At 37.5% G+C, this 25,261-nt stretch overlaps 2 protein-coding genes across 7 annotated transcripts in view; one reads left to right on the forward strand and one right to left on the reverse strand.

Moving 5' to 3' along the window:
- Window positions 1-16,335, forward strand: part of NDUFAF2 (NADH:ubiquinone oxidoreductase complex assembly factor 2) — a 168,202-nt gene extending 151,867 nt beyond the window's left edge. The window contains exon 4 of the mRNA XM_015073819.3: window positions 16,011-16,335. Within this exon, the coding sequence (XP_014929305.1) occupies window positions 16,011-16,259 (249 nt within the window). The 3' untranslated portion in view covers window positions 16,260-16,335. The remainder of the gene's footprint in view (window positions 1-16,010) is intronic.
- Window positions 16,336-21,366: 5,031 nt separating this feature from the next.
- Window positions 21,367-25,261, reverse strand: SMIM15 (small integral membrane protein 15). Of its 6 annotated transcripts, none has more exons than XM_053223282.1 (4): window positions 25,139-25,261; window positions 23,789-23,924; window positions 23,564-23,616; window positions 21,367-22,922 (listed from the first exon to the last, which is right to left on the reverse strand). In XM_053223282.1, exons 3-4 carry the CDS (start codon window positions 23,577-23,579, stop codon window positions 22,687-22,689), a joined length of 252 nt encoding a protein of 83 aa, XP_053079257.1. In that variant the 5' UTR covers window positions 23,580-23,616; window positions 23,789-23,924; window positions 25,139-25,261; the 3' UTR covers window positions 21,367-22,686. The 6 variants fall into 6 exon arrangements, with proteins under 6 accessions (XP_053079257.1, XP_053079264.1, XP_014929299.2 ...); XM_053223289.1 differs by lacking the exon at window positions 25,139-25,261 and adding an exon at window positions 24,917-25,042; XM_015073813.3 differs by lacking the exon at window positions 25,139-25,261 and adding an exon at window positions 24,912-25,039.

Below are 25,261 nucleotides of genomic sequence, written 5' to 3' on the forward strand. Positions count from 1 at the left end.
TCAACTTGCAGAACTAGAAAATGTAGTTTAAATCAACAATCTAGCAATATTTTCAAGCTTAGACATTGCTATTGCATTTGTTAGGTCTGAATTATAAGTATGTTACAAAAATGACGCTATAAAAAGGATATTCAGCTTAGAACATTTTGAAATAGTTGTACACCAAATTCCTGTTATAATTATGTTGATTGTGAGGAGGGGGAAGGAGCATATTCTGGAAGGCTACTTTCTGGATGAGACCATTTTATAGGAATCAAATGTGTAAGGTTTGGGGACCTGGAACATACTTTCTGCCAGATTTTCACTTACAACGTATTTACTAAATCTTTTGTCTTCTTCAAAATATTTTTTCTAAGGCTGACTCAAAGGCAATATACTCATACTTTTAAAGTTTTAATATTCATTCATCTAAAAAATACTTAGTATGTATAGTTTCAAGTATGGAAAGAAATTAATGGGGCTGTCAAAGTCAAATGTATTTATATTATATATAGCACATGTGTGGCAAGAGTTGAAAAAAATGTAGGGATTGGGGAGATGTAGTTAGCAATTTAAATATTTTAGAAAGTTGATCTCTTTCTAAGACCAAAACTTACATTCAATGTTTATCTTATGTGCACTTTGAAAAGTATATGCCTACATCCAGTAGTTATTAAAGTTATATTAACATTAAGCTTTTTGCCACAAATATATTACTAATTTACAATTTCAAATTAACACTTTTAAAGACTTTAATTTCCTTTTTTGGTATGTAACATGATCATTATGAAATAGCCATGCTTTTATTCCCACAGAAGACTTAAAAAAAAATCTAGTTACATGGCCAGTTTTATCATTATCTGTAAGACTGACTCCTGCGTCTTTGCTTGCTTTTGAATATAACAAACCTTCTAAGAACTGTTTGATTTACTTTAAACTGTATTTAGATTTCATCTTGAGATGGGTTTTGTGCTTCAGTTTGAACATAGTTATATATGGTATACTTGGAATTCACAAGTACTTGAAACCAAATGGAGACCATTTATAAATGATAAACTCCAGAGAAGCGTGGAACCAGAGCATCAAAGAAGAAATGGGTTATAATATGTATATATGTATTGTGCCTGCCTTTTTTCCTAGCTGGATTCATAGCACTTTTAAAATAAACATTATATTTCTCTAATAAAAGACTTACCATTAGTTCTATTCCATTTCCAGATCCATCTATATGAAAATTATCAAGTAATTTTGAAATCTATTATTATGGAAGTTTATATTTAACATGCATATGACACCATCAGCATTGTATGTATATTTAGAGAGTTTTACTAAAGCACTCCTTGATAGAAGAATTCTCATTTGAAATAGGGTTAGGGGATTAGATCTCGAATTATATCATTCACTTTTTTTCATACATATGGCACCAACAAAGGAATTTAAAAATACAAGTGATATTTTTATATATCTTAAATTAGTAATAATGGGTAATTTGTACCTTGCTTACTAGGTATATGTGTAAAAACAGATAACACTCCTAAGATGTTTTTGAATGTATGTTCAGATCTGTATCCACATATTCAATTCCATTTAATAGTGTAGACTCAGAATTGTTTATTTCCACACCTCTGGTCCAAGTGTGGACCCAGAGATGCAGAATTATGTAGATATCTGAAAAATCTTTGGGTAACCTTTTTTTTTAGCTCACTTGGATATTTCTCAGCCCTTCTTTCCCCAGTACTTGTTGAATAACGTAAACTTTCTTGTAGCCAGGATAACTTCATCAGGGATCACCTATGGTCAGCTCTCTCCCTTCTCTCAGATACAAGAGTGCAATTGCAGGGTTCAAGTTGACATTGCGGTTTCTCCCAAGGCATCATCTCTCCCAAGGCATCATCACAGAGGCCTCTAGTCCTAGCCTGCCATTTATTTTACCTCTTTTTTATATCCAATATGCAGTTCTGTTACCTAACACTTCTCACAGGTATAATTGTAAATTAGAGCTGATTTCTCCACTATCTTGGAAAATTCATGTATACTAGAATTTGCCTAAGACACTGTATGATTGGAGTGGGATTATATCCTGGGTATGGTTTATGAGTGAACTGTAAGTCACCTTGTTAGTAGATTGCCTTGTCAAGTTTTTTGTCTGTATCTTATTAATTAAAAGAAATTTTCAGAGTCTTTTTTCATTACCACACTTAGCAATTTGCAATACTGAGTACAGTTGTCCAGCTCACGAAAGAGCTCTTAAGCAGAGTTTAGCAAAGAAGTGACACTGAAAAGGGCTTCAACTACAACCTTTCTGGGCTTGAGTTCACATCACCTAATTAACGAATGGTGTGCAATTAATAACCATTAACTTGACTATGCTACAAAAACAGGGATGAGCTTTTTAAAGGCATCCAGAGCCTTTCCTTTTTCTTTTTTTAAAGGTACACATTTTTTTTAATATTTATTTTTGAGAGGGAGAGACAGCACAAGCAAGGGATGGGCAGAGAGAGAGTGGGGATACAGTATCTAAAGTGGACTCTGCACTGACAGCCGCAAGCCTGATGCAGGGCTCAAACTCATGAACTGTACGATCATGACCTGAGCCGAACTTGGACGCTCAACCAACTGAGCCACCCGGGCACCCCAAGCCTTTCCTTTTTTTTTTCTAAAGTCTTTTCAGTGTAATCCTTCACAAACAATAGTAATGCACAATATACATAGAAAAATACATGAATTCAAACATTGAAAGCTTTTTACAACTGAATTTGTTTCTTTTCCCATTGTCAAGGCTCTTTTATAAAAGCTAATTTGCTCTAACTGAATACTCTGCTGCCTGTAGAAATGAGGGAGATTGTCAGAGAATAGTCATTCATTAACAATATATTTAGAGAAAGTTCTGAAATAACAGGTTTTGATATAGCTCAATGCCTTGTGGAGTATGGGTTCTTCCTCTTCTTCCTTGAGATTAGTTAAAAATTATATCCTTCAGAACTTCATTCCAGGGGACTCTTGGATGTGACCCTCTCAGAATGGGGTTGACCTCATGCATGACTTTCTGATTGTCAGCTCCACTGGGCTCAGCCTCAGATGGAGGAGGGCCATTGTTGATATACTGCTTCAAATCCCAGGTCAGGGAAGCGCAGTGAATGGTATAAGATATGGAAGGCTTGGTGGACAGACACTCTTTGTTGGATGGGAATAGAGAGGGAATGAAGCATTGTCTGCCTCCCACCTAATGGTATTTATTAATTTAAGGGCTGCATGCTTCTGTGCCTTCAGGCTGTCCTGCTTATCAATTTAGTGGTAACTGGTATCTTTGCAAGCCTTGAGAAGTTGTTTTGATGAGGGTACAATCATGATAAGCCTCAAAATCTATAGCAATAGTTTCATGGACAGTGTGATGATGCTCTTCATGTGCTCAAGGAATTTATAGTGGGTGACATAAAGTTCGAGGGCACCAAGCACCTAACAGGGTGTCTACAAAACTAACATTTTTCCATACAATGATGTCTTCCATTCTGGTCATTTCTGTCACTATTCCTTCATTTATGTAGGTTCACGTTTTCATCTGTATCATTTTCCTTCAACCTGAAGTACTTTCTTTAATGTTTCTTGTAGTAGGGGTTTGTGATAAATTCAGCCTTTGTCTGAAAATGTTATTTTGCCTATATTTTTGAAGGACATTTTCACTTGAGAAAGAATTTTAAGTTGACAGTTTTGTTATCTTTCAGCACATCCATTGTTTTATACCTTGTATTCTTTCTGATAAGAACTCAGTAGTATTTAGTTTCTTCTGTAAATAAATCTTTTTTTTTTCTGTAGCTGATTTTAAGATTTTCTCTTTACCATTAGTTTTTAGCAATTTGAGTTTGATGTGCTTTGGTTTTGTATTTCTCCTGCTTGTAGTTTGTTTTGTTTTGTTTTGTAGATGTGTTTTATTGATTTGGAATTTTTTACTCATTATTTCCACCCCTTTCTGTCTCTTCTCTGTGACTCCACTTACATGTATGTTAGACTGCTTGATATTGTCCCACAGCTCACTGAGGCTCTAGTTCAGCTTTTAAGTTTTTTTTCTCTCTCTTGCATCAGTTTGGAGTTTCCACTGCCTTGTTTTCAAAGTCATTGTTCTTTTCTTCTGCAGTGTCAAATTTGCTGTTGGGCAAGTCCATCATATTTTTCACCTAATATATTTTTCACCTGTATAAGTTCCACTTGGTTCTTTTTAATAGTTACTATTTTTCACTTTATGTTCACTTTTATGTCTTAGAATGTATTTATAGTAGCTGTGATAAAGTCTTTGTATTTACCACCTAATTAATGAACAATTTCTATCATGTTTGGGTCTGTTTCTGTTGACTGGCATGGTCACACTTTCCTTCTTCACTTCTTGATTGGATGATGAACATTGAAATAATGTATTGCTTCCTGTCTGGGTTTTCTTGTCCTCCTTTTAAAAATGTTGAGTTTTGTTTTGGAGTACTTGAAATTACATGTTAATCAACCCAAACTTTTAGAGGCTTATTTTTAAGTTTTGTTAGGGTTGATCTAGCAGTGGTATCAAAATAGGAGCTTCTACAATGATGAAAATGTTTTATATTTGCTCTTTCCACTTGAAATGTGTCTAGTGCAATTGAGGAACTGGATTTATTTTATTTTAAATAATTTAAATAACAGTGTGTGGCTAGTGGCTATTGTATGGTCCAATGCATGTGTAGAGTCACCTCTGCTCTCATGCCAACTTATCCTTACTCCTAAAGAGTGATCTTTGATCTTTCAGAAGTGTTTATATATACCAAATGCCCTGTGTGTTCAGTGAGGCATCTCTGGCTGATTAGAACTTGAATGTCTTTTAGTCTCAGGCAGTCTCAAGCAGTTGTTCAGTTTATAGCTCCTAGTATTTACTCTTTAACCAGAAATTGACCTTCCTGGCCCTGTATTATCTCACCCTACCCTCATACAGCTTAATACTCAGCTGTACACTCAAGTGGTCCCCTCTACAGATTTCTAGAACTTGTTCTGTGTATATTCTGGTATTCTGCCTCAGAAATTCTGGCCTCCTCAGAATCCATAAACCACATCTCTCTAGCACAACAAGACCACCAAATTCTGCTTGGGTTCCCCCACTCTGTGCAGAACCCCATAATATGCCTTGGAAGAAAGCTCAGGTAATACAGCACTTACCTCATTTGTTTCCCTTCTCTCAGGGAGCACCATACTGTACTACCACTTGTTTAATATCTGAAAAGTTTAGTATTTTTTGTCTGGATTTCTAGTTGTTTACGGCAGAAAGACTAGTGTGGTACCAGTTACTCTATCTTGTTCTCAAGCCAGTAGACTGTGTTTTACTAAGACCTCTATTCTCAACCCAGTGATAATTGTTGCTGCCTTTGTTGGAAGCTGTAACACATTAAAATGTTGAAGATTTTTCAACCCAGCAAAATCACAGATTCTGTCTATTTATTCTTCATAAGAATAGCAACTGATTTGGGGATTCTGCTATTTACAAAATTTTCACAACAAATAGTTAATCAGTGTTTGTTACAAAATAGTTAAAATTTTAAGTACTTACTTAAACAGGGTATAAGTATTGAAGAAACTTTATTTCTTCTCTGAGATGAGAAAGAAGGTGAATATAAATTTGGTACATTTATGTTTTTAATAAAATGGAATAAATAATCCACCTGTTGAGCCACTATTTAAAGTCCACTGTTTAAGGAAGATGGCGGCGTAGGAGGACGCTGGGCTCACCGTGTCGGGCAGATCACTTAGATTCCATCCACACCTGCCTAAATAACCCAGAAAACCGCCAGAAGACTAGCAGGACGGATTCTCCAGAGCCAAGCGCAGACGAGAGGCCCACAGAAGAGGATAGGAAGGGCGGAGAGGTTGTGTGCGCTACACGGACTGGAGGGAGGGAGCCGGGTCAGAGGGGCAGCCCGCCGGCCAAGCAGAGCCCACCAGTCTGGCTTGCAAAAGAGGAGGGGCCGGTCGGAGTGTGTTCGGACAGCAAACGGGACTTAACATCTGGAGGTTATAAGATAACAGCTCTGCTCGGAGAGAGAGGGCTGAAGGACAACGGGAGGGAAAGTTGCTGAGCCCTGGGATGACAGAGCTCAGTTTGGTGGGGAACAAAGGCTCTCTTCAGCGCCATCTCCCTCGCCCATCCCCCAGCCAAAATCCCAAAGGGAACCAGTTCCTGCCAGGGAACTTGCTTGCACCTCGCAAACACCCAACGCTGTACTTCTGTGGATCCATCCCTCCGGCGGGCCTGACTCCGTCCAGGTGCTGCAGGGCCACTCCCGAAGTGGATCTTCCAAAGAAAAGCGAGCTGAGCCTACCCCTCCTGCCCCCGTGCACCTTGCCAATCCACCCCAGCTAATACGCCAGATCCCCAGCACCACAAGCCTGGCAGTGTGCAAGTAGCCCAGATGGGCCACACCACCCCACAGTGAATCCCACCCCTAGGAGAGGGAAAGAAGGCACACACCAGTCTGACCATGGCCCCAGCGGTGGGCTGGGAGAAGACATCGGGTCTGACTGGGCCCCGCCCACCACCTCAAGTTATTCAAGACAGCACAGGGGAAGTGCCCCGCAGTGCCGCACCACTCCAGGGACTATCCAAAATGACAAAACGAAAGAATTCCCCTCAAAAAAAATCCAGAAAATAACAACAGCTAATGAACTGATCAAAAACGATTTAAACGATATAACAGAAAATGAATTTAGAATAATAGTAGTAAAATTAATCGCTGGGCTTGAAAACAGTATAAAGGACAGCAGAGAATCTATTGCTACAGAGATCTAGGGACTAAGGAACAGCCAAGAGGAGCTAAAAAATGCTATTAATGAGCTGCAAAATAAAATGGAGATGACCACAGCTTGGATTGAAGAGGCAGAGGAGAGAATAGGCAAAGTAGAAGATAAAATTATGGAAAAAGAAGAAGCTGAGAAAAAGATAAAAAAATCCAGGAGTATGAGGGGAAAATTAGAGAACTAAGTGATGCACTAAACAGAAATAATCTACGCATAATTGGTATTCCAGAGGAGGAAGAGAGAGGGAAAGGTGCTGAAGGTGTACTTGAAGAAATCATAGCTGAGAACTTCCCTGATCTGGGGAAGGAAAAAGGCATTGAAATCCAAGAGGCACAGAGAACTCCCTTCAGACGTAACTTGAATCGACCTTCCGCACGACATATCATAGTGAAACTGGCAAAATACAAGGATAAAGAGAAAATTCTGAAAGCAGCTAGGGATAAACGTGCTCTAACATATAAAGGGAGACCTATAAGACTCGTGACCGATCTCTCTTCTGGAACTTGGCAGGCCAGAAAGGAATGGCAGGAGATCTTCAATGTGATGAACAGAAAAATATGCAGCCGAGAATCCTTTATCCAGCAAGTTTGTCATTTAGAATAGAAGGAGAGATAAAGGTCTTCCCAAACAAACAAAAACTGAAGGAATTCATCACCACTAAACCAGCCCTACAAGAGATCCTAAGGGGGATCCTGTGAGACAAAGTACCAGAGACACCGCTACAAGAATGAAACCTATGGACATCACAATGACTCTAAACCCATATCTTTCTATAATAACACTGAATATAAATGGACTAAATGTGCCACCAAAACACATAGGGTATCAGAATGGATAAAAAAAACAAGACCCATCTATTTATTGTCTACAAGAGACTCATTTTAGACCTTCAGATTGAAAGTGAGGGGATGGAGAACTATTTACCATGCTACTGGAAGTCAAAAGAAAGCTGGAGTAGCCATACTTATACCAGACAAACTAGACTTTAAATTAAAGGCTGTAACAAGAGATGAAGAAGGGCATTATATAATAATTACAGGGTCTATCCATCAAGAAGAACTAACAATTATAAATATCTATGCACCGAATACAGGAGCCCCCAAATATATAAAACAATTACAAACATAAGCAACCTTATTGACAAGAATGTGGAAATTGCAGGGGACTTTAATACCCCACTTACAACAATGGATAGATCATCTAGACACATGGTCAATAAAGAAACAAGGGCCCTGAATGATACATTGGATCAGGGGACTTGACAGACATATTTAGAACTCTGTATCCCAAAGCAACAGAATATACTTTCTTCTTGAGTGCACATGGAACATTCTCCAAGATAGATCACATACTGGGTCACAAAACAACCCTTCATAAGTATACAAGAACTGAGATCATACCATGCATACTTTCAGACCACAATGCTATGAAGCTTGAAATCAACCACAGGAAAAAGTCTGGAAAACCTCCAAAAGCATGGAGGTTAAAGAACAACTTACTAAAGTATGAATGCGTCAACCAGGCGATTAGAGAAGAAATTAAAAAATATATGGAAACAAACGAAAATGAAAATACAACAATCCAAATGCTTTGGGATGCAGCGAAGGCAGTCCTGAGAGGAAAATACATTGCAATCCAGGCCTATCTCAAGAAACAAGAAAAATCCCAAATACAAAATCTGGGGTGTCTTTGCTGCTCTGCTTCTATTTCCTTTAGGTGTAAAGGAAATAGAAGCAGAAGGAAATAGAAGGAAATAGAAGCAGAGCAGCAAAGACACCCCAAACCCAGCAGAAGAAGAGAAATAATAAAGATCAGAGCAGAAATAAACAATATAGAATCTAAAAAAACTGTAGAGCAGATCAATGAAACCAAGAGTTGGTTTTTTGAAAAAATAAACAAAATTGATAAACCTCTAGCCAGGCTTCTCAAAAAGAAAAGGGAGATGACCCAAATAGATAAAATCATGAATGAAAATGGAATTATTACAACCAATCCCTCAGAAATACAAGCAATTATCAGGGAATACTATGAAAAATTATATGCCAACAAACTGGACAACCTGGAAGAAATGGACAAATTCCTAAACACCCACACACTTCCAAAACTCAAACTGGAGGAAATAGAAAACTTGAACAGACCTATAACCAGCGAAGAAATTGAATCAGTTATCAAAAATCTCCCAACAAATAAGAGTCCAGGACCAGATGGCTTCCCTGGGGAATTCTACCAGACATTTAAAGCAGAGATAATACCTATCCTTCTCAAGCTATTCCAAAAAATAGAAAGGGAAGGAAAACTTCCAGACTCATTCTATGAAGCCAGTATAACTTTGATTCCTAAACCAGACAGAGACCCAGTAAAAAAAGAGAACTACAGGCCAATATCCCTGATGAATATGGATGCAAAAATTCTCAATAAGATACTAGGAAATCGAATTCAACAGCTTATAAAAAGAATTATTCACCATGATCAAGTGGGATTCATTCCTGGGATGCAGGGCTGGTTCAACATTCGCAAATCAATCAACGTGATACATCACATTAATAAAAGAAAAGATAAGAACCATATGATCCTGTCAATCGATGCAGAAAAAGCATTTGACAAAATTCAGCATCCTTTCTTGATAAAAACCCTCGAGAAAGTCGGGATAGAAGGAACATACTTTTAAACATCATAAAAGCCATTTATGAAAAGCCCACAGCTAATATCATCCGCAATGGGGAAAAACTGAGAGCTTTCCCCCTGAGATCAGGAACACGACAGGGATGTCCACTCTCACTGCTGTTGTTTAACATAGTGTTGGAAATGCTAGCATCAGCAATCAGACAGTAAAAGGAAATCAAAGGCATCAAAATTGGCAAAGATGAAGTCAAGCTTTCACTTTTTGCAGATGACATGATATTATACATGGAAAATCTGATAGACTCCACCAGAAGTCTGCTAGAACTGATACATGAATTCAGCAAAGTTGCAGGATACAAAATCAATGTACAGAAATCAGTTGCATTCTTATACACTACTAATGAAGCAACAGAAAGACAAATAAAGAAACTGATCCCATTCACAATTGCACCAAGAAGCATAAAATACCTAGGAATAAATCTAACCAAAGATGTAAAAGATCTGTGTGCTGAAAACTATAGAAAGCTTATGAAGGAAATTGAAGAAGATATAAAGAAATGGAAAAACATTCCGTGCTCATGGTTGGAAGAATAAATATTGTTAAAATGTCAATACTACCCAAAGCTATCTACACATTCAATGCAATCCCAATCAAAATTGCACCAGCATTCTTCTCAAAGCTAGAACAAGCAATCCTAAAATTCACAAAAGGCCCCGAATAACCAAAGTAATTTTGAAGAAGAAGACCAAAGCAGGAGGCATCACAATCCCAGACATTAGCCTCTACTACAAAGCTGTAATCATCAAGACAGCATGGTATTGGCACAAAAACAGACACATAGACGAATGGAATAGAATAAAAACCCCAGAACTAGACCCACAAAAGTATGGCCAACTAATATTTGACAAAGCAGTAAAAAATATCCAATGCAAAAAAGACAGTCTCTTTAACAAATGGTGCTGGGACAACTGGACAGCAACGTGCAGAAGGTTGAAACTAGACCACTTTCTCACACCATTCACAAAAATAAACTCAAAATGGATAAAGGACCTGAATGTGAGACAGGAAACCATGAAAACCCTAGAGGAGAAAGCAGGAAAAGACCTCTCTTACATCAGCTGCAGCAATTTCTTACGTGACACATCCCCAAAGGCAAGGGAATTAAAAGCAAAAATGAACTATTGGGACTTCATGAAGATAAAAAGCTTCTGCACAACAAAGGAAACAATCAACAAAACTAAAAGGCAACCAATGGAATGGGAAAAGATATTTGCAAATGACATATCGGATAAAGGGCTAGTATCCAAAATCTATAAAAAGCTCACCAAACTCCACACCCGAAAAGCAAATAACCCAGTGAAGAAATGGGCAGAAAACATGAATAGACACTTCTCTAAAGAAGACATCCGGATGGCCAACAGGCACATGAAAAGATGCTCAACGTCGCTCCTCATCAGGGAAATACAAATCAAAACCACACTCAGATATCACCTCACGCCAGTCAGAGTGGCCAAAATGAACAAATCAGGAGACTATAGATGCTGGAGAGGATGTGGAGAAACGGGAACCCTCTTGCACTGTTGGTGGGAATGCAAACTGGTGCAGCCACTCTGGAAAACAGCGTGGAGGTTCCTCAAAAAATTAAAAATAGACCTACCTTATGACCCAGCAGTAGCAGTGCTAGGAATTTACCCAAGGGATACAGGAGTACTGATGCATAGGGGCACTTGTACCCCAATGTTTATAGCAGCACTCTCAACAATAGCCAAATTATGGAAAGAGCCTAAATGTCCATCAACTGATGAATGGATAAAGAAATTGTGGTTTATATACACAATGGAGTACTACGTGGCAATGAGAAAGAATGAAATACGGCCCTTTGTAGCAACGTGGATGGAACTGGAGAGTGTTATGCTAAGTGAAATAAGCCATACAGAGAAAGACAGATACCATATGTTTTCACTCTTATGTGGATCCTGAGAAACTTAACAGAATCCCATGGGGGAGGGGAAGGAAAAAAATAAAAGAGGCTAGAGTGGGAGAGAGCGAAAGCATAAGAGACTCTTAAAAACTGAGGATAAACTGAGGGTTGATGGGGGGTGGGAGGGAGAGGAGGGTGGGTGATGGGTGTTGAAGAGGGCATCTTTTGGGATGAGCACTGGGTGTTATATGGAAACCAATTTGACAATAAATTTCATATATTATAAATAAATAAATAAATAAATAAATAAATAAATAAATAAATAAATAAAGTGATTAAAAAAAAAAAAACTCCACTGTTTAAAAAGTCACCTGTACCCTCTTCTATTGTCTTATCATTGCCCAGCAGTCCATTCTTGTGCAGTCCTTAGAACAGCCCATTGAAGAAGACAGCATTGTTGTCTTCATTTTACACATGAGGAAACTGAAACACAGAAAGGTTAAGCAACATTGATGGGGTCACATAGCTAGTACATCGCCAAACTGGCATTTATATGCAGGTGGTCTTGCTTCAGAGCCCATGGTCTTTTTTTTTTTTTTTCATGTTTTTATTTAAATTGTAGTTAGTTAACATACAGTACATTATTGGATTCAGGAGCAGAATTCAGTGATTCATCACTTACATACAACACCCAGTAGAGCCCATGGTCTTAACCACAAACTTTCAGAAAGCCTATCAATGTGAATAGTATACAGATGAGTACTTGACCTGTAAATATTTATATATACACAGTCACTTCATTCCCATTTTCAGATAAACTGAGATTGAAAAAAGTTAAGTGACCTTCTTGGTGTCCCAGCTAGTAAGAGGTATTTTGGCATTGCAACTGTGTTTCAGGGACAGCGAATGTGTGGATGGTCATCAGGGTGCTATTTTTTTAAATGAAAATGTGTAATATTGGAGACAACAGTAGGTCTCCTCATTAAGTAAATTGTGGTACAATGCAAGTGAAACAACTATCTTTTTTTATGTTGAAAAATACTGTCAGGGGAAAAAACCAGCAAATAGGGGTGCCTGGTTAAGCACCTGGCTCAGGTCTTGATCTCACGGTTTGTGAGTTTGAGCCCCATGTCAGGCTCTGTGCTGACAGCTCAGAGCCTGGAGCCTGCTCTGGATTCTGTGTCTCCCCCTCTCTCTGTCCTTCCCATGCTCATGCTCGGTCTCTCTGTGACTCTCAATAATAAATAAATGTTAAAAATAATATTTTTTTTTAAAAAGCAGCAAACAAAAGGATTTTTTTAAACATATAAACATTTATCTGAAGGAAGACCTGTTTGCTCTTGGTTTATCTCTACACATTGAAACAAACATACTGTTTTTATTGATGAACATATTGAGACGTAAGGTGTTGTTCAAAGGAAATATAAGGAGGAATTCTTATTTTATGGTAATTTCTACTGTAAAATAGGCTTTATTAAAAATGATGTTTATCTTTAAGTGCACAAATTCCTATTTTTTCTACCTAAGTACTTTCATTTTATCTATTACAAATATTTACAAAACTAGATTTCCTTTCATACATGATTTATGTTCTGTTTAATTTTCCTGGAAGCCGTTAGGAGGGGTCTGGTAACCATTAGTTTTTAAAAAAAGAAAAAAGAAGTAAATTCTTTTCTAGGAGAAATTATAACCTCCATGTTTTTCAACTCTGAAATTTTTAATCTAGCTTCATATGTTAAAATAATTAATGTATTCATATTGGCTTTTTGTTTGCCTAGATGGCTGTTGTTGGCAGTTACCAAACTGATTTGGTAGAGTCATGGTGAATGAAGAGGAATGTGAAAACAGAGCAAAAGAAAGAACAGCTCTCTGCCCTCAGTTTTCCTTTATGCAGAAGCTAGAGGCTTATGCCAGCTGGAAGACTGCAGCAGTAGAGCTGAGGTAAATAAAGCAGGCATGGGCAGCTTCAGGCCATGTGACTGATCCTCTTAAACCAAAATCAAACAAGCTGCATAGGAACTTCTCAGTAGCGTTTTGCTACCTGTGGTTGGTTAATAGTGTAAGTTCAACCCTGTCCCGTAGCTTTCATTCTGCTCCAAGAACTTCCATGAAGACACAGTAGGTCACACAGGGTACTAAAGTGTATGGAGATGTGGAAAAGTATTTTTGTCTACTTCCAGTATCTCCAGTATCATATTGAGAGATTTCCTTTTTTTTTTAAATTTTTTAATGTTTATTTTTGAGAAAGAGAGAGAGAGAGAGATACCGAGTGTGGGTGGGGGAGGGGCAAAGAGGGAGACAGAATCCCAAGCAGGCTCCAGGCTTTGAGCTCCCAGCACAGAGCCTGATGCGGGGCTCGAACTCACAAACCCCACGATCATGACCTGAGCCGAAGTCGGATGCTTAGCCTACTGAGCCACCCAGGCACCCCAAGGGAGAAATTTTCTTTGTGATGCATCGTCACTTCACCTAAGAATTCAACAGGATGCTTAAAAATCTGACTACTCTTGGGGCACCTGGGTGGCTTAGTGGTTAAGCATCCAACTTTGGCTCGGGTCATGATCCTGCAGTTTGTGTGTCGGAAACTCACGGCAGGCTCTGCGCTGACAGCTCAGAGCCTGAAGCCTGCTTTGGATTTTGTGTGTCTGCCTCTCTCTGTCCCTACCCTGCTCATGCTCTCAAAAAAAAACATTACAAAAATTTGTGTGTGTGTGTGTGTGTGTGTGTGTACATCTCACATATTCTTTATCCATTCATCACTGGATGCTGCCACAAACATCACGGTGAATGTACCCCTTTGAATCTGTATTATTGTATCCTTAGGGTAAATACGTAGTAGTGCAATTGTTGTATCATAGGATACTTCTATTTTTAACTTTTTGAGGAACCTCCATTCTGTTTTCCAGAGTAGCTGCACCAATTTGTTTTTGTCAGTGTTGTCAAATATTAGTTTCATTATCATTCAATTTTTTTCATACATAACATATATGTTAAGGAAATTTTTTTAAATACAGATAAGCAAAAAGAACATTTAAAAATATTACCCATTTCAAAGGAATTAAGATAGAAGAGGAAGAAGGAATCAGTAAAGATAAAAGATGTAATGACTATATTTCATCTGTTTTTAAGACGCACATCTTTTCAAATTTTAACAACTCTGAAATGAGGATATGTAGAGTTTGCCCTTTTTAGTGGGATATGTAACAGTGATGCTTCTTAAATCTAAAATTCAGTGTTTCGATTATATTCAATGAAATACAGTAATTTGGGGATATAGATCTTTCGAGGTAGAATAGCAACTCTTAGGGACTGAACTGCATTGTACAAATAGCTTGCACTGATTTGAGGAAGCATTTTTTTTGTTTTTTTATTTTTTTAAATGTACATCCAAATTAGCATATAGTGCAACAATGATTTCAGTAGATTCCTTAGTGCCCCTTACCCATTTAGCCCATCCCCTCTCCAACAACCCCTCCCATAACCCCCAGTTTGTTCTCCATATTTATGGGTCTCTTCTGTTTTGTCCCTCTCCCTGTTTTTTATATTATTTTTGTTTCCCTTCCCTTGTGTTCATCTGTTTTGTCTCTTAAAGTCCTCATAGGAGTGAAGTCATATGATTTTTGTCTTTCTTTGACTAATTTCACTTAGCATATTACTCTCCAGTTCCATCCGTGTAGTTGCAAATGGCAAGATTTCATTCTTTTGGATTGCCGAGTAATACTCCATTGTGTGTGTATGGATGGATGGATGGATGGATGGATGGATGGATAGATAGATAGACAGATAGATAGATAGATAGATATAGATCTACCCCATCTTCTTTATCCATTCATCCATCAATGGACATTTGGGCTCTTTCCATACTTTGGCTATTGTGGATAGTGCTGCTATAAACATGGGGGTGCATGTGTCCCTTCATAACAGCACACCTGCATCCCGTGGATAAATGCCTAGTAGTGCAATTGCTGGGTCGCAGGGTAGTTCTATTTTCAGTTTTTTGAGGAAACTCCATACTGTTTTCCAGAGTGGCTGCACCAGCTTGCATTCCCAGAGGAAGCCTTTCTGAGAGTGCCTCTCTGCCACTGGTGTCTGGGGCATGCTAAACTCTGATTCCATCCTCCTCCTCCTCCTCACTGCCACACCACCCCAGAAGAGAAAGGGACACAGATGGGACTTGGGTCTGGCGCTTTAGGGGGTGGCAGTAGCATCCATGCTTTAATTCCCACAGAAAAATAGATTGGTAGGAGCATCTTTCTGAGGCCATCGTCACCTTCACTTCATCTCCAGCAGAAAGTGCAATCACTTATCAGTTGTGAGCCAGAATATAGCTGCTAAGCTTAAGATCTTTGAGAGAGTGACTTATGCTCTTGTGTAGTACTTCATGTTAAGTAGTTTCACTTCTTGGGTAGTAAATATTTTTATTTTATGGTCCTTCACACCTTATTATGGTATATGATGGCAGAGCTGTTTAATTCAAAGAACACTGGTATATTATCAGATAGTTTTTTTTTTCAACTTGCCCTGTGCCTATCTATATATTATTTAAATGTAAAAGCAAGTATCATATATATACATTTTTATTGGCTTTTTTATTTTCATAAAACCTATTAGTTTTTATTTAGTTTCATAAAACCTAATTCTTCTAATTAGAAATTTAATAATTTCATTAATATATATATGCAGGAAATCCTAAAGAATGAAAAAAATAGAGAAGTCGTTAAAAGGAAAAGCCAAGACCTTTATGAAGAGGAAAAACTCCTTAGCAAAGAGAACGAAGAACTTTTGGCTCCACCAGTTCAGACTCAGATCAAAGGCCACGCCTCTGCTCCATACTTTGGAAAGGAAGAACCCTCAGTGGCTCCCACCAGCACTGGTAAAACCTTTCAACCGGGATCCTGGATGCCACAAGGTGGCAAGAACCCCAATCAATGAATGCACTGTGGTAATACTTCATTTGTATGTAACTTTTTTAACAATAAAATAAATAAAGATTACTTTATTTTCTGACTGTACAATAGTTCTCTATCCCAGTAAGCTTAGAATTCATTTTTAGTATGCATAAGAAATGTGAGGTTATGAACTATAGAAACCTTTTTTTCTTTAAGATTTTTAAGTTCTCTCTCCACCCAATGTGGAGCTCCTTTTGCACACTGACTGAGCCAGCCAGGTGCCCCTAAACCTGACTTCTTTTAGACTTAACTCCTTCATTTGCTTTAGTCATCATTCTGTTTATTAATTTGTCTGTTAAGATTGCTCCCTTGAGAAGGATCCTGTTAAGATTGCTCCTTTGAGAAGGATCCTGTCACTTTAAATGCTCAGTACATTTTGGATCCTTATGATCATTTAGGAGCCCTAATGTATATATCATGATAGAAATAAGGGTAGTTAGTGAGCTCTCCTAAATACCCAATTTAAAAAAAAAAAAGTGAGAAGACTGCTTGTGAGATTCTAAAGGATTAATAAAAAACATGATCTTGGATTATGTGAAGGCCAAGAAAATTTAGTTGAGAAATGGATATGAAAAAAAAAAAAAGGCCATGATGACTGGATGAGACTAAAACTAGCTTATGGCAGGATTAAGGTTGCGTTTGAAGCGAGGAATTAGGACCAGTACAAGTAGCCAATCTATCGCAAAAGTCTTAAACAGAGAAATGGTACAACTGGAGTTCTAGGAGATTAAAAATTATCTTAAGAAAATGAAACATAGGGTTCTGAGCAATTCCAGTGACAGTAAGGATTCTAGTGGCTCCTATATTGAAGAAAAATGTAGACAGGTGATGTTAAAACACTCATTATCATACAAAAGTATTTTTCTAATGTTTATTTGTTTTGAGAAAGAGAGAGAGAGAAAGAAAATGAGTGGGAGATGGACAGAGAGGAGAGAGAGAAAATCCCAAGCAGGCTCCACCCTGTTAGCAGAGCCCCTGGGGCTCAATCCCGTGAACCAGGAGATCATGACCTGAGCCACAACCAAGGGTCAGATGCCTAAAAGACTGAGCCATGTAGGCTCATATATACCTTTTATTATACAAAAATATTTTTGAAGGGTCAAGTTTTCTGAAGTGCACAAACAAGTTTTTGTTGCTAATACAGAGTTCTTCTCTGTGTGTGGCATTATAATAGATGCGCAATAAATATGTACTGAATAAGTGATCCAAATTTCAATGCTCTATAAGGAAATCCTTGGTTAAGTATTTTAACAGTGAATTCCTAAAAACACATAGGTTAATATTTTTATTTAATAGAAGGTAAAAAAATTTAATTGCTTAAGAAATAAATATCAGAAAAATACTTTATAAAATGTAATATTAAAACAAATAATCAAATGTAATTATGACATAGTTATTGAATAACACAAAAGCCACTTGGTGATAATACTAACATTCCAGCAACCCTGTTAATATGAGGTTAACCATTGTGTCTCTATATCATTACAAAGTAATGTTACATTTTACCATAGAGGCAAAAAAGGAACTAGCCACCACGCAGTATAAAGAGGTAAAATTTATAGTACAATTGATTATAATTAAGATGTTGAGTCCTGGGTTACAAGAAAAACTGCAAATTTTCTAACATGCTAGAATACGTCTACTGCCAAATTCCTATTAGCTTATTAAATGTATTCCATACGTATCTTTTTATAAATGTTTGCCTTGTAGTTTGTAAATATCTTAATGTTATGACAGAATTTACATTAACTTTAATTTTTATGTTTTCATTTTAAAAAACTTGTTTTATTAACGACAGAAAACAAACTGATGGTTACCAGAGGGGAGATGGGTGGGAGGACAGGTGAAATAAATAGGTGATGGGAATTAAGGAGGACAGTTGCTATGATAAGCACTGGGTGATGTATGGAAGTGCTGAATCACTATATTGTACGCCTGAAACTAATATCACACTGTATGTTAACATAACTAACTGGAATTTAAACAAAAACTTTAAAAAAATACAAAAAACTAGGGGAGGCATAAAATAAATAAAATACTTGTTTCACATAAGCAGCAGAAGAAAATCTTAACCAGAAGTCCTTGTGGGAAAATACCTGAGTATGACACTGGCCCACCATTTTTGGTAGAGCACACTTTTTTTTTAAGATTTTATTTTTAAGTAATCTCTACACCCAATGTTGGGCTTGAACTTACAACCCTGAGATCAAGAGTCACATGCTCCACTGAGTCAGCCAGGTGCCCCTGGAGCATGCACTTTTAAAGTGATTTCAAGGGGTGCCTGGGTGGCTTAGTCGGTTAAGCGTCCAACTTCAGCTCCGGTCATGATCTCACGGTCCGTGAGTTCGAGCCCCATGTCAGGGTCTGTGACGACAGCTCAGAGCCTGGAGCCTGCTTCGGATTCTGTGTCTCCCTCTCTCTGACGCTCCCCCGTTCATGCTCTGTCTCTCAAAAATAAATAAACATTAAAATAAATAAATAAAGTGATTTCAAGAAGTGGAAATGACAGTTCTAGTAATACATCCAGACTCTTCCTCAAGACTAACATTTTTTGGATATCTGGTGGCACTGTTAGATGGCAAGGGAACAGAGCTGTATGTCCTACATAAAAACTGAACCTAAAAACCTTGGCCTAATTCAAATTACCTTTCTATGCAATCTTTTCTATATTTGGCTTTTATGCCAGACACATGCAAAGCAGAATTAAAGTGTTAAATATTAGTTTGTCTGCCACATTTTGTATTTTAAATTGTTATATTTTGGACACTCACAAGTTTTGTTTTAATAAACATGTCCTTACTGCTTCAAGACCAACTTCAACCCTATGCAGTTTTTTTAATTCCAAAAGTAAAAATGTTCCAAGTTAAGTGTCAGATATACTTCAAGTGCTTTCTCAGAGGTAAATCCTTGATTTCCCATGCATGTGCTACACATGCAAACAGCAGATTTTTGCCTGTTAAAGTATAGAAAATGTGTTGACTATTGGGGTTAATTATATAAATCTAGCCTATCAGCTATGCCTTGGATATGTGAAGTTGAAAATCAATAAAAATGGAGGAAAAAAACTTTCCCATTATCTGTTATTCTTTTCCATTCCTACTTTTACTGATATCTGGCTATCATTTATTTCTTAATTGAATCAGCCTTGAGCCAATACCTTATTTTTTTAATGCTACGTCATTAACCACACTATTTAAAATGTAATCTGATCTTGGGGCACCTGGGTGGCTCAACTCAGTTGAGTGTTTGATTTCGGCTCAGGTCATGATCCTAGGGTCAAGGGATAGAGCCCTGCATCAAGATGCACGCTGAGTATAGGGCCTACTTAAGATTCTCTCTCTCACTCTGCCCTTCCCGTACTCTCTCTAAAATAAACCTTGAAAATTTTTTAAAAACAAATAAATTGTAACCTGATATCACCAAACAAAGCAAAACAAAAAACAAAAATAAAATAAAGTAAAATGTAACCTGAATTTATTTAGAACAGGCTTTCTCAAAGTGTTTATGTTCTCTGGGGAAAGAAACAGCAGTGAGAAGTCTATGATAGTCAAATTAAGTTAAAAGCTTCCAAGAAATCGTGTAGGAATAATCCTAAATTTTATTTTATATTTCCCAAACTGGTGGTATTTGAAAATGGAATGTTTTAATGTTTGAGAAATACATATATTTGTGTGAGTGTGTGTGTGTATGTATGTGTGTGTGTGTGTGTGTGTGTGTATATATATATATGTATATTCCACATATATTCCAGATATGAAGTAAATCAGAGTGATACTATAACCAACTGCAATATAAAGACAATCATTCCTTAATAGGAATCAGTAACAGGATATGAGATGAGGTGTTAAGTGGCCCTGGCCCCTTTCCTTTACATTATGTGTAAGGAAAGAAGGAATGGGTCAGGACTTATTAATAATAATGTATCTCAACATTAGTTTTCCGGCTCACACCTTGGTAAGCTTACTTCATTTGCTTTACTAGAATTCCAAGAAAAAGAAGTAAAAAACACTGTACCAAAAAAGTATATCTGATCTAGTAATACCACACTGAAATTCATCACATGCATACCAAGGATCAAAATCTGACACACCAACTTTTGTTTTTGGTAAAATATCTGTCTACAGGCAGGCTGTGTTTTTCCCAAAACCAGCCATAAAAAGGTAACTGATTAGATTAGCTCTCAAAGCTTAGGAAACAACATAATAGACAACTTTTAAAGGAAGTATTATGGCTAATAGTAAATGGGATTCTTTCATCAATAGTACTATTTGTTGCAGTGAGAGAAGATTGATTGTTCTGAAGAATCCAAACCCTCAAAATACTCTATTTTACATCCCCCCAAATCCCCCACATACACACAAACATATAGACATACATATTATGAAACCTTGATCTCACATATAAAAAAAGGTCCCATAAATGTTGGGAAAAGCTAAACCTGAGGAAACAAATGGCATATGCCAAACAAATACAAAATTGGCATGTGTTAAGACTTTAAAAGAAATTATAGAAAAAAAAGATTTCAGTAAAATATCTTTAAATTGTAATGAGAACCAATGAAAACACAGCTTTAGTAGGTAACTGAGAATTATGGTGAATAGATCTTTTGCTGCAGTACTTTTACTCTAAAATGTGACCGACCATAAGGAAGACTTATGGGCTCTGTAGATCCAGGAGGGCCAGTAGATCTACAGAAGCATTTTTTTTTCAGTTTGAATTGCAATGGTACTTCTAACTATTAAAACTTCAGTGGCAATAAAAAGGTCACTAGATATCCTAGATCACCTGAGTAATATAACGGAACACTGGAGTGACAATATGTTCATTACACTGGCACCACGTTGGAACTGACAACCTAACGTATAAAGTAGTACTGCTCAGACCAGCCCATCACCTAACGTATAAAGTAGTACTGCTCAGACCAGCCCATCAACATTCTCAGGAGTCCTTAGGTATTTGTAGTTGAGAAACACTGTCCTCAACTTTTGTAAGTATGCTTTTAGCTATAAATGAAATTCATAACCCTTTGAAAAGTCATCTATTTTTAATTACTGTATTATTATTAGCCCCCCTTAAAAAAAAACAGGACCTTTTTATAAAAAAGTATCAAATTTATTTCAATATCTAGTTCCATTTTTAAACTAAAGCTGGTGGACAATTTTTTGTAATTTATAATTCATTATCAGAGGGGAGGAAAACATTAATAAGCTATTATATACTGACAGCAAATAAAATTACTGGACTATGCATTTATAAAAGCCTGTTTAATAGTAAAAAGTTCCAGTTATCTACTTAACCAAAGGAAAGATCCTTTAGCTCTTTATTTCTAATTTTAACACATATCTCATTTTGACATAATTTACCTTTTTCATCTAATTACTGGTATGATGACCAAAATTTTTCCAAATGTTAAACCTTTCTTTACCACTTAGGAATTACAACTTAACTATTACTTTTTAAGAATTCCTTAAAAGAAATTTGAAATTTTAATTTTCACCATGAACCTGTTTCATCAGAAAGTAGAATATCACTACTAGGTAAGTTAAAACAAAGAATGGAAGAAAAACAAAAAATGGCATCTATATAATGAGCAAATTATCTGATAAGACATTTTAACTACTTCACATTTCTACTTAGCACAAGAAAGAGTAAACTGGTTCCAAGGTAACACAAGGTTTGGCATTTTTACTGCAAGCTTTAAATCATAGTGTTATTCTACTCAACAAGACATCTCTAAGAAAATGGCAGTGTTCATAAGTACAAAAACTGTTATATCTGGTAGGTGGTATTCTATATAGTCAATAAGAGAATTCTTTATAAAATTAGATTTTAAAAAATGCAGAATGTCTGATAATTATCTCAAGGGCTAAAATGAGAAAATGCAGAACACAAAAAGTCATTAGTTAATATGTGGCTTTGAGAAAGCCAGAAATGATTCTATTCCAAGAAATAAGCAATAATGATAAAAGATATAATATACTATATGCCTTTTAAGCCAAAGCACACTTTTCACCTCAGGACAGTTTTGATTTTTACATTCTTAACTCCTTTTGTCCAGAAAGGGCCCCATTCTAAGCCATTATTTGAAAAGAATTCATAATGTATAGTCATTTCTCTCCACAGGATGTTTTCGTTTCAGTACATAAGCTGCAAAATGGCAAATGACTAAGTCAGTTATAAAGAATTTATAGAATAAATGCCAATTTACAATAACTGTCAACAGACTTCTACACCAAAGCCTAAAAGTTGCAGTAGTAGAGGCCACAACTAACACGATCCTTCCATGTGCTCAGACTTCAGTGACTACAAATTACTGTCATAAAAATCAGAAAAGAAACCTCAGTGGGTACTTCCAAAGCTGCTTAATTTTCCAAGTGATTTTTCTCTGGTTATAGAGCCTGTTCATTCCTTCAATCCTTCTTTAGTCGTTTAGCTTTTGCAATATTTTCTTGACGTTTTTGTTTCTTCTTTTGTTCCTTTTCCCTGGCTTCAATCATCTTGGCCAATTTCCAGGACAGTACAGCACTTGCTAGAAACAATGGAGTAAGGGCCAAAATAACCGTTGTAAGGAAGCCATACGGGTCCTTTGCAGCCCATTCCACAACATACTCAGCCCAAGCCTTTATATCAAACATCCTGGTAGTGTCTTCGGAAAGGGGAGGAGGGAGGCAACGAGAGAAAAGACTACGTGGTTAATCAAATTTTGAAAAAGTTACATCATACAATCAGTTAACTCAGAATTCCATTTTCACTCATTAGTTTCTTGTTTTTAAAAAGCATTAAATGTACTATTTTAATAAAGACTGATATCTCCAGTTAAAAAAAACTAATCCAAGTATGATAAAAGATGTAAAGTTAAAGATAAAAGTAAAAACCACGTGCAATCTGCCACAGGAACTACGCATTCTTGATAGTCAAGACACATTTTATTAGCAGTCGACTTTTGTAAGAATTTTGAGTTTTAAACACTCATTCCAGACAACAGCTGAATCCTGTCTGTCATTTTTGGACAAAACCTTAGTACTTTTATGTACTAATTAACAAAAGTATGAATCATCAAATTTGGTGTTTGAAAAGGACAAACCATGGAGTACATGAAAGGCCAGGAGAAAGAGAGGTAATGGATGGCTGTTTCCAGGAATGAAAAGGAGAAGCTATGGGAGCCATGAAAATATCTACATTCATATGCAAAGAAATAGGAGGAAAAAAGCCACATGCTATTTTATGTACTCTTTTGGCTCTGAGGACTCCTACTTGAGGACATAATTTAATAAAGGAGAAAATTACCCACAACAGGTGCCATGCATTTGTACCATTTTGAGTCGGTATGGGAGGGCCATCTGTTAAGGAAGGACGGTGTGGATCTGAGTGACATTTTCTATTTTGCCTCACAGGCTTTTCAACGTTTCATGTTTGGGTCAACCTCTATTCAAAGGTGAGAATTAGAACACTTGGGTAGGAATGGGTGTATATACATCCACAATTTCAGCTGGGATTTAAAAAGTCATCTACCTTATGCTTGAGTAGTTATTTCCAACTTTGTCCTGCGATTATTAGTGAGCCAATTACAATTTCAGATGACCCTTGCTTGTCTTCTTCTTCTTTAGCTCTACCATATACTTGTGAGAGAAGATTTAAATTCTGTATACTGGGTGGGTTGAAAAGAACAGATAAAAGAAAAAATGTTTCAGTTACAACTTTCAGGATAATTTGAATACAATTTCAAATGGAGTTACTTTGAAATTCTATATATGCAATCTAAAGATGACATATTAAAATTGCCTGGCACATCAAAGACATTGAATATTTATTTCCTCCTAATGTGAAGAAAGAAATCATTACTACAACTGCAAACGCCCTCTAAGAAAATCCTAATTACTGGAGTAATTACAAGCATTTTACTACATTACTTCAAAAATAATTTATGAAGCTCACTGGCATATTAAAAAAAAATTACAGCATATCCATTCCTAGGTCTTGAACTTTTTTGTCACTAATTTATAGGGCTAGGTACATAATTACAAAATCAAATACCTCGCTTTATTCTTTAACGGTTTTGGGGTCTATTCTACAATTCGTGTTCTTTTCAGAAAACCACCACAAAATACAATCCCATCACTCAAGAAAACTACCACCGGTTTTAATATCCTTTCACCGGTCTCTTCATATATTTTCAACAGAGAACACTAATTAAAGTGACTCTAGGATATTGTTAGATACTCTAGCTTCTGTCCCCTACCCTTGAATTCGTAGGCCCCAACGTACACAAGAGGTCCATCTGTTTCTTCAGCTTCTCCAGCACGGTAACAAATTAAGGCAAGCGAAAGAACTTTGCAAAAAACGAGGCACGCGGAAGTGAAGGACATGCTTTGTGGCAAAGTTTTAGCCATTAACACAAAAAACTTATCGTCCATAAGCCACCAAGGCTCCCGTGCACTTCACTTTCAGACCCAAACGCGCGCGCCTCCCACACTTGGAGGAATAAATATTACTCCTCTTCCTTGCGTAAGGGCTCCACCGGGCTTGCTCTCCAAACCAGTGCTGCGCGGCTCCCGAAGCTGCAACTGATGGTATTTCACGCCATCACAAGCCCCGTCCACCCTTGTTTCCCCTTGCTCATTCTTGCTCCCCCTACCTCACCCGGCCGCCGGCCCCAGGGGGCCACGTTCAATCTCCCCTCGGCCTCGGCGGGCACTGGCCCGGCGGGTCCCGGAGAGCGGGTAGCCCCCGGGAATCCTGGCTCAGTCCGCCAGTACAGTGGCCGCCTCCTCTGGGCCGTGGACAAAACAACTGTAGCGGCCGCCACCAGTCCCACCGCATCACGGCCGGGTCTTCGGGTTCGGACCCCTACTCCCAACTCACCTCCAGGCCGGAAGCAGGAAGGCGGAAGCCGCTGCTTTCCCGTCCCGCCCACAGGCCGGCCCCAGCCCGCAGTGGGCCTGAGGAAGTCGAGGGGCCAGTTTCCGGCTGCGCCATTGTTGTGTG

This window comes from Acinonyx jubatus, chromosome A1, assembly GCF_027475565.1.
Source record: "Acinonyx jubatus isolate Ajub_Pintada_27869175 chromosome A1, VMU_Ajub_asm_v1.0, whole genome shotgun sequence".
Lineage (NCBI taxonomy): Eukaryota > Metazoa > Chordata > Mammalia > Carnivora > Felidae > Acinonyx > Acinonyx jubatus.